Source organism: Oncorhynchus tshawytscha, linkage group LG31 (assembly GCF_018296145.1).
Source record: "Oncorhynchus tshawytscha isolate Ot180627B linkage group LG31, Otsh_v2.0, whole genome shotgun sequence".
Classification (NCBI taxonomy): Eukaryota; Metazoa; Chordata; class Actinopteri; order Salmoniformes; family Salmonidae; genus Oncorhynchus; species Oncorhynchus tshawytscha.
Window position 1 is genome coordinate 30,168,554 of NC_056459.1, and position 10,221 is coordinate 30,178,774.

Sequence of the window (10,221 nt, forward strand, 5' to 3'; positions counted from 1 at the left end):
CCAGTCTGTGCTAGTGAAACAGTCCTGTAGCTTAGCAACCGCTTCATCGGACCACTTCCGTATTGAGCGCATCATTGGTACTTCCTGTTTTTGCTTGTAAGCAGTAATCAGGAGGATAGAGTTATGGTCAGATTTGCCAAAGGGAATGCGAGGGAGAGCCTTGTATGGGTTTCTGTGTGTGGAGTAAAGGTGATCTAGAGTTTTGTCGCCTATACTTGGTGACATGCTGGTAAAAATGAGGTAAAACGGATTTCAGTTTCCCTGCCTTAAAATCACCGGCCACGAGAAGTGTGTGGATGTGTATTTTAGCCTGCTTTCTAAAACCTAGTGTTTCCCTTCCCCTTTAAGGCCTCAGATGGGTTAGATTTAGAGTTAGCTGGCGTTCTAAAATCTAGTGTTTCCCTTCCCCTTTAAGGCCTCATAGATGGGTTAGATTTAGAGTTAGCTGGTGTTCTAAAGCCTAGTGTTTTCCTTCCCCTTTTAACGCACTATAGATTGGTTAGCTGACAATGTCACAAATGATGTGCCCACTTCCATGGGGCAGAAATCAGCGTGTTGTTGTGATTCTGGATTGCCAGATTGCTAGCAAGAATGACAAGAAACAGGACATGTGGGGAATCGTGACTCATTTCAGCTCGTTTCATCTTGTTCTAGATACAATGTCTAGTTTTGCTACTGATTTCATGTCAATGCTAACATGGCAAAATTTTGCTGTAACAGTCTATTTCAGAGACAAAAAGTGCTAATTCAGCACATTTATTCATGTTTTCAATAAACAATGGAGACAAAATATAGCTTACATGTTGTCAAGTCTACCAATCTGACTGTTTTGCCGCATAGTTGCGCATGTGTCGGATTTCTTGATAAACAACCAACCCTCGTTTAGTATATATGTATATATATATATATAAAAGCTGTAAACTCTCTTGGTAAATCGTATGGTCTGCAGCTTATCATCAGGTATTATAGCAAGCAAAAACTTGAGACTTCCTTAACATTAGAGGTCGTGCACCAGCTGCTCTTAACGAAGAAACACCCCTCCCCACTTAGTCTTACCCGAGGCTGCTGTCTGGTTGAGACCATGCATAAAGAAACACCCCTCCCCACTTAGTCTTACCCGAGGCTGCTGTCTGGTTGAGACCATGCATGAAGAAACACCCCTCCCCACTTAGTCTTACCCGAGGCTGCTGTCTGGTTGAGACCATGCATGAAGAAACACCCCTCCCCACTTAGTCTTACCCGAGGCTGCTGTCTGGTTGAGACCATGCATAAAGAAACACCCCTCCCCACTTAGTCTTACCCGAGGCTGCTGTCTGGTTGAGACCATGCATGAAGAAACACCCCTCCCCACTTAGTCTTACCCGAGGCTGCTGTCTGTTGAGACCATGCATTAAGAAACGGGTATATATTATCCCATGTTCTTGTCTAGCCAAGACTACGAGAATCACAGAATATTACAGTTCTTCAGGTCCCGTTGATAAGACAGTCTTGGGAGTCTGAGTCCTGGGGATTAGGGCATGGTCCGGAGTGAGCAGAATGTCCAGGGCTGCCCACTCGTTGAAGTAGACATCTTCGAGGTTCGTGATCGCTGTTCTGATGTCCAGAAGCCTTTTTTGGTCATAGGAAGTGATGGCGGAGACATTTTCAAGATTTATAACTTTCAGAATACAGCCGGTATGGTGGAGTTGGCATCATATAATGCAAAATGAATCATACCGGCTTTATTTCTGTATTTTGAAGGTTATATGTATTTGAAACTTGATTGCTGACATGCAAAACATTTTGAGACTATATCAACAATGGACTAATGAAACGAATACCAAAAGATGGCGTTTGTTTGGAGTTTTCCTTTTTATAAGATGAGCATCAAAGAAACACACAAAATGGTTTAATTTATCAGGAGTCCGTAAAACGGCTTCTACAGTGAGCACCATGATTCATTGGACAGTGACCATTTTATTTTGGTTCTGCACTCTAGCACTTTGAGTTTGGAAGGATACAATGGCAATGAAGTTATGAGCTTCTATAACTTCTAAACGATTCATCCGATATGTATGAAAATACCCTTAAATTAAAGCTGACAGTCTGCACTTCAGCCTCATTGTCATTGTATCCTTCCAAACTCAAAGTGCTAGAGTACAGAACCAAAATAAAATGGTCACTGTCCAATGAATTATGGTGCTCACTGTATATGGATTTTTTTTTTCTCGTATCGCTCAGCTCTAGTACAATGAACATGGAGTTATCAGCAACAATAAGGACTGGCCTGTTTCTCACTCTTTCTCTCACACACACACACACACACACTCTCTCTCTCCCTCTCTCCAGGTCATCCAGTTTGCTTTGAGAGATTATATCCAGTACTGGTATTACACTCTGAGTGAGGATGATTCTTTTCTGCTGGAAATCAGACAGACGGTCCAGAATGCTCTGGTACAGTTCTCCACACGGTAATATTCTATTACAACTACATTACTGCTTTATACCTACTCTATTACTGCATTATAACTAGTCTATTACTATTCTAACTAGTCTAACTAGGCTATTACGGCTTTATGTAGTCTATTACCACTCTACTGCATTATAAGTTTACTACTCAATTACGGCTAACTACTACTATTACTGTGGCGACAGGTAGCCTAGTGGTTGGAGTGTAGGGACGGCAGGTAGCCTAGTGGTTAGAGTGTAGGGGCGGCAGGTAGCCTAGTGGTTAGAGTGTAGGGGCGGCAGGTAGCCTAGTGGTTAGAGTGTAGGGGCGGCAGGTAGCCTAGTGGTTAGAGTGTAGGGCGGCAGGTAGCCTAGTGGTTAGAGTGTAGGGGCGGCAGGTAGCCTAGTGGTTAGAGTGTAGGGGCGGCAGGTAGCCTAGTGGTTAGAGTGTAGGGGCGGCAGGTAGCCTAGTGGTTAGAGCGTTGGACTAGTAACCGAAAGGTTGCAAGTTCGAATCCCCGAGCTGACAAGGTACACATCTGTCGTTCTGCCCCTGAACAGGCAGTTAACCCACTGTTCCTAGGCCGTCATTGAAAATAAGAATTTGTTCTTAACTGACTTGCCTGGTTAAATAAAGATTTAAAAAAATAACTAGTCTATTACTGCTCTATAACTAGTCTACTACTCTAACTAGTCTATTACTGCTTTATAAGTAGTCTTACTACTCTATAACTAGTATATTACTGCTTTAACTAGTCTAGTACTGTGCTATAACTAGTCTACTACTCTAACTAGTCTTACTGCTTTATAAGTAGTCTATAACTAGTCTACTCTGCTTTAACTAGTCTATTACTGCTCTCTAACTAGTCTATTACTGCTTTAACTAGTCTTACTTCTCAATGAATGCTTTAACTAGTCTACTGCTTTATGTATTCTATTACTACTCTACTGCATTAAGTAGTCTACTACTTAATTACTGCATCATAACTAGCCTATTACTACTGTGTTACCACACTGTTATACAGGTCTAAAGAGGTGGACTGGCAGCCTTATTTGACCACCAGACTGGTGGATGACTTTGCTACTCACCTTCGAGTCTTCAGAAAGGCCCAAGACAGACTGGAGGACAGTAAACAGAGTAAGGTCACACACACACACACACACTCGCTTTCTCTCTTAGACATGATGATGATTATTACGAAGATGTCGTGGATGATTGTGAATATGGTGTTGTTTACGATTGTGATGAGGATGATGATGATGATGTGGTGTGTTTCTAGGGGACTTGTCGGAGGAGATGGTGGAGTCATTCTTTGAGGCGGAGGTGGAGATGGAGAGGAACATCTGTAGAGACGTGGTCTGCACCTCCCTGAAGGATGAAGAAGGTACACACACACACACACCCGGAAGAACGAGGGAGGTTCACGCGTTGTACCTCGCCAAGGCATTTGGAACTCCTTTGAGCCTCCTGCGTGTGTTTTTAAATAGAAAGAAAAAGTTTAACACTATATATTCGGCAATAATTTAATCGGTAAACCTCATTGTCTTACGTCAGATTGCAGACGGCGTCGTACTGTGATCTGGCTGATAACTCGCAAACACTCATGGGATAGATTAAAAAAGTAGTTTGGCTGCAATACGCTGTCATAAATTCCGAAAATGTTACCAAGGTGAGTCAGAGTTAATCTTACCAAAAGCTATAAACGGTAGCTAATTTTGATATTTTCATTAACTCTTAACTACCTAATTCTACCTAGGCAGTATTGTGGTTGTAGAATCAGTATTATGTGTATTCGTATTTTGAGATGTGCACCAATTGGCTAGCTAGCTATTTTTCTCGTTAGCTGAGCCAGTCTCTGTATGAAACAAAAGCGATGCTAACCCAACACCAGTTCACACACTCCATTCTGAATAAATACTCCCTCAAGGTAGCTAGCTAGTGTAGTAAGATTCTAGCTACAGCACAATTCATGTTTCTATGATAAGACAGTTGCTGTTCTGCCCTGTTTAGTGCACCGAGTTCCGCAGCAGCTGACTGTGCTAGCTGCGACCTCGCGTTGGCCAAATGTTACAACGTAGCGGGTCACCAGTGCCAGCTATCGGAGTCCGATACATTTCCGATACATTTCTGATTTCTGAGGACAACTCTATAACTTTGGTGCATTACTAAATCATCAGCAAGCTGGCATACTAGCTGCAGTAATGGCTATTCAGACAAATTAGCTCTGGGCTGCTAACTGGGAACAAGTTTTCTCTACTGATCGAACATGATTTAGCAGCCCCCTAGCCAGTGGGTCAGTCTGACCGAACATGGTTTAGAAGCCCCCTAGCCAGTGGGTCAGTCTGATAGAACATGGTTTAGAAGCCCCCTAGCCAGTGGGTCAGTCTGACCGAACATGGTTTAGAAGCCCCCTAGCCAGTAGGTCAGTCTGACCGAACATGGTTTGCCCCCTAGCCAGTAGCAGCCCTAGCCAGTGGGTCAATCTGATATAACATGGTTTAGAAGCCCCCTAGCCAGTGGGTCAGTCTGACCGAACATGGTTTAGAAGCCCCCTAGCCAGTGGGTCAGTCTGACCGAACATGGTTTAAAAGCCCCCTAGCCAGTGGGTCAGTCTGATATAACATGGTTTAGAAGCCCCCTAGCCAGTAGGTCAGTCTGACCGAACATGGTTTGCCGTAGCAGCCCTAGCCAGTGGGTCAGTCTGCCGGTGTTCCATAGTTATGGTAGTCCTGCGAACTAGTGTTAGGCAGATTACCAACATTTTTATTTTTTTTAGGTATGAGTTCCACAATTTGCTAGACAGATGGCTTCTGGAGACGCTTGTTCAGTTAGAATGACACCATCGGACGAAAGACAATGGGGTAAACCTCATAACCAACCATTGGCATCGCGGTGCCTTCTTCAGGGTCAACCAAAACGTTAGTTATGATGTTTACCCCATTTTAATTGTTGGGAGCATATATAAAGTGTGTAACTTCTCCAGTTTTCTCTCCGTTAGTCAGCACCTCTACTAAAACATGTTGCTGTGTGTCAGCTCCACGTTTTTACCTCTGTGTGGGTTTATCGTAAGGTTCACATTCAGATGCTGACTTCTCTGTGTGTCTTTGTCTCTGTGTGTCTTTGTCTCTGTGTGTCTTTGTCTCTGTGTGTCTTTGTCTCTGTGTGTCTTTGTCTCTGTGTGTCTTTGTCTCTGTGTGTCTTTGTCTCTGTGTGTCTTTGTCTCTGTGTGTCTTTGTCTCTGTGTGTCTTTGTCTCTGTGTGTCTTTGTCTCTGTCTGTCTTTGTCTCTGTCTGTCTCTGTGTGTCTGTCTCTGTGTCTCTGTCTGTCTCTGTGTGTCTGTCTCTGTGTGTCTGTGTCTTTGTCTGTGTGTCTGTGTCTTTGTCTGTGTGTCTGTCTCTGTGTGTCTGTGTCTGTCTCTGTGTGTCTGTGTCTGTCTCTGTGTGTCTGTGTCTGTATCTGTGTGTCTGTCTCTGTGTGTCTGTGTCTGTCTTTGTGTCTGTGTGTCTCAGGGTTCCTCAGGGATCTGTGTGAGGTGCTGCTCTACCTGTTACTACCTCCTGGAGACTTCCACAACAAGAACATGAGATACTTCCTCAGGGTGAGACACACACACATACACATACACACAATCACACACACACAATCACACACACTCACTAAGTCCTTAGTAATATGGACGCCAAGGAACTTAAGGCTCTTGACCCGCTCCACAATAGCCCCGTCGATGTGGATGGGGGCGTGCTCTCCCCTCTTTCTCCTGTAGTCCACGATCAGATCCTTGGACTTATTGACGTTGAGGGAGAGGCTGTTGTCTTGTAGCCTCACGTCTGCTTCATCTGACCACTTCGTATTGAGCTCTTCACTGGTACTTCCCGTTTGAGTTCATTTTTTTTTTGTAAGCAGGAAGATGGAGTCATGGTCTGATTTGCTGAAGGAAGGGTGGGGGAGGGCCTTGTATACATTTCTGTGGGAAGAATAAAAGTGGTCTAGGGTTTTAGCGCCCCTAGTGCAGCAGGAGCCATGTTGGTAGAAGTGAGAGAGAACGGTTTTAAGCCTCACCGCGTTAGTCTCCGCCCACCAGAAATGATGCCTCTGGGTGTGTGGTTTCTTTTTTGTTTATGGACCCATACAGTTCTGATGGTGATGTCATGTGATTGTGTCCATGTTCCAGGAGATTCTGATGGTGATGTCACGTGATTGTGTCCATGTTCCAGGAGATTCTGATGGTGATGTCATGTGATTGTGTCCATGTTCCAGGAGATTCTGATGGTGATGTCATGTGATTGTGTCCATGTTCCAGGAGATTCTGGCGCGAGGCGTTCTCCTTCCCCTGGTCAACCAGCTGAGTGATCCTGATTACATCAACCAGTTTGTTATCTGGATGGTCAGTATCAGTAATAATATCAGGATTTGTGGGATTTTCACCTGATTTTATCCATAGACTGGTCCTTTGGAGAAAGGATTGCTGACGTATGCTTGACATTTGTATCCAAAAGTCTTATTGACAAATAATGAATTGTCATATGAAAAATATAAAAAATATATATATATTTCACCTTTATTTAACCAGGTAGGCTAGTTGAGAACAAGTTCTCATTTACAACTGCGACCTGGCCAAGATAAAGCATAGCAGTGTGAACAGACAACAGAGTTACACATGGAGTAAACAATTAACAAGTCAATAACACAGTAGAAAAAAAGAGTCAATATACATTTTGTTACCAAGGCCTTCTTTAAGACTCCATAATGTGTCATCGTTATGCACCGTCACCTTTCAAGACCATGACTTTAGATTCTACTGTGTTCAACGAATTATTGAAACATGTGACAAATAAAAAGTTGTGTTTTCAATATTCATGTTTTTATATTTTTCAATATTCATCAATTAATATAAGAAAATTGTTATTGGAATCAATGTACTACTCGTATTACAGAGCAAGCTGCAACGCTTCATATGACACACATCGTTTCTTAGTAGCACCTTGTTCTTAGTAGCACCTTGTTCTTAGTAGCACCTTGTTCTTAGTAGCACCTTGTGCTTAGTAGCACCTTGTTCTTAGTAGCACCTTGTTCTTAGTAGCACCTTGTTCTTAGTAGCACCTTGTTCTTAGTAGCACCTTGTTCTTAGTAGCACCTTGTTCTTAGTAGCACCTTGTTCTTAGTAGCACCTTGTGCTTAGTAGCACCTTGTTCTTTTGAAGAAATGTTAGTTCTGTGGTCACAGTATCATAAATATGCCAACTTATATCTATTATGCTTTTGGGTAAAAAAATGTCAAATATATGTCCACAATCATTCCTCTGAAGGACCACTCTATGGATTAAATATAAAAAAAATATAAAAAAATCTATCATGATCATTATAAACCAGTTTATCAACCAGTTGTGGGTGGTTGGTAGAGATCAATAACTGTTATCAATACAGCTGCTGGAGCACCTATTGAGAACCCTGTCTGTGTAGATCCGGGACTCTCGCTGTAACTACGAGGCTTTTATGACCTGTCTGTGTAGATCCGGGACTCTCGCTGTAACTACGAGGCTTTTATGACCTGTCTGTGTAGATCCGGGACTCGAGCTGTAACTACGAGGCTTTTATGACCTGTCTGTGTAGATCCGGGACTCGAGCTGTAACTACGAGGCTTTTATGACCTGTCTGTGTAGATCCGGGACTCGAGCTGTAACTACGAGGCTTTTATGACCTGTCTGTGTAGATCCGGGACTCGAGCTGTAACTACGAGGCTTTTATGACCTGTCTGTGTAGATCCGGGACTCGAGCATGTAACTACGAGGCTTTTATGACCTGTCTGTGTAGATCCGGGACTCTAGCTGTAACTACGAGGCTTTTATGAACATCTTGAAGCTGACAGACAGAGTGTCTGAACTGGAGGCTGTTAAAGACAAGGCCCTGGAGGAACTACAGTACCTACGATCACTGGACACCGCAGGAGACGGTACACACACAGACACACACACAGAGACACACACACACAGAGCGACATGCATGACCCCACACTTAACAAAGTATACATAAAATCCTGAAAATCTAAAATATTCATATTTTTCACTTAACTCTCCTCTCCATATCCCACTCTCCCTATCCTCCTCCTTCCTCCATTTCTTTCTCTCTCTTGCTCTCTCGCTCCCAGATATCAATGTAATAAAGAACCAGATCAACAGTCTGATGTTTGTGAAGAAGGTCTGTGAGACCAGGATACAGAGGCTACAGTCTGGGAAGGTACGACATAGGAGTGAAAACGAGTTTAACCGTAACACCTACTAAACACCGTCTCGTACTCTCTCTGTTTCACTTGTTCTCACCTTTTCTCTCTCTTGTTTCCATCTGTGTACTGTAGGAGGTGGATGCTCTGAAACTAGCGGCAAACTTGGGCAAGCTGTGCATCATACCACTGGAGCACATTCTGGTACACAACATTGCCCTGCAGTTCTTTATGGGTTAGTACCACACACAACACTGTCTCTGTCCTGACATGCAAGTAGAGTTATTTTGCCTGACAAGATGGCTACAAAGTAACAACCCACACCTGACCCTGACCTCACCTATAGACTACATGCTGGTGGCTGGGGCCCAGGCAGAGCTGTTATTCTGGCTGACAGTGGAGGGCTACAGAGTAACAGCTGAGTCTGACCTCTAACCTTTGACCTCTACCCTCTCCTATAGACTACATGCTGGTGGCTGGGGCCCAGGCAGAGCTGTTCTTCTGGCTGACAGTGGAGGGCTACAGAGTAACAGCCCAGCAACAACTAGAGGTGATGGAGGGATGGCAGAAGGATGGAAGGAAGGGAGGAGACACTAAAGGACTGCTGAAGGCTGCAGCACTAGGGGTGTATGAACAGTACTTATCTGATAAGGTAACACACACCATCACACTCACACACACACACACACATCGTCTCACTCACACACACACACACACACACACACACACACACACATCGTCTCATTCACACACACACACACACATCGTCTCATTCACACACACACACACACACACACATCGTCTCATTCACACACACACATCGTCTCATTCACACACACACATCGTCTCATTCATACACACACACACACATCGTCTCATTCATACACACACACACACATCGTCTCATTCACACACACACACACACACATCGTCTCATTCACACACACACATCGTCTCATTCACACACACACATCGTCTCATTCACACACACACACACACACATCGTCTCATTCACACACACACACACACATCGTCTCATTCACACACACACACACACACATCGTCTCATTCACACACACACACACACACACACACACATCGTCTCATTCACACACACACACACACACACACATCGTCTCATTCACACACACACACACAAACATCGTCTCATTCACACACACACACACACACACACATCGTCTCATTCACACACACACACACACACACATCGTCTCATTCACACACACACACACACATCGTCTCATTCACACACACACACACACACATCGTCTCATTCACACACACACACACACACACACACACACATCGTCTCATTCACACACACACACACACACACACATCGTCTCATTCACACACACACACACACACACACACACACACACACACACACACATCGTCTCATTCACACACACACACACACACATCGTCTCATTCACACACACACACACACACACACACATCGTCTCATTCACACACACACACACACACACATCGTCTCACACACACACACACACATCGTCTCATTCACACACACACACACACACACACACACACAC

General features: G+C 44.0%; 1 protein-coding gene across 1 annotated transcript in view; it reads left to right on the forward strand.

The window, feature by feature from the left end:
* Positions 1–10,221, forward strand: part of LOC112239707 (sorting nexin-13) — a 59,863-nt gene that overhangs the window by 21,367 nt on the left and 28,275 nt on the right. The window contains 9 exon segments of the mRNA XM_042309970.1: positions 2,329–2,450; positions 3,453–3,565; positions 3,708–3,812; positions 5,938–6,026; positions 6,729–6,812; positions 8,239–8,377; positions 8,573–8,661; positions 8,780–8,879; positions 9,106–9,296. Coding sequence (XP_042165904.1) covers positions 2,329–2,450; positions 3,453–3,565; positions 3,708–3,812; positions 5,938–6,026; positions 6,729–6,812; positions 8,239–8,377; positions 8,573–8,661; positions 8,780–8,879; positions 9,106–9,296 — 1,032 coding nt within the window.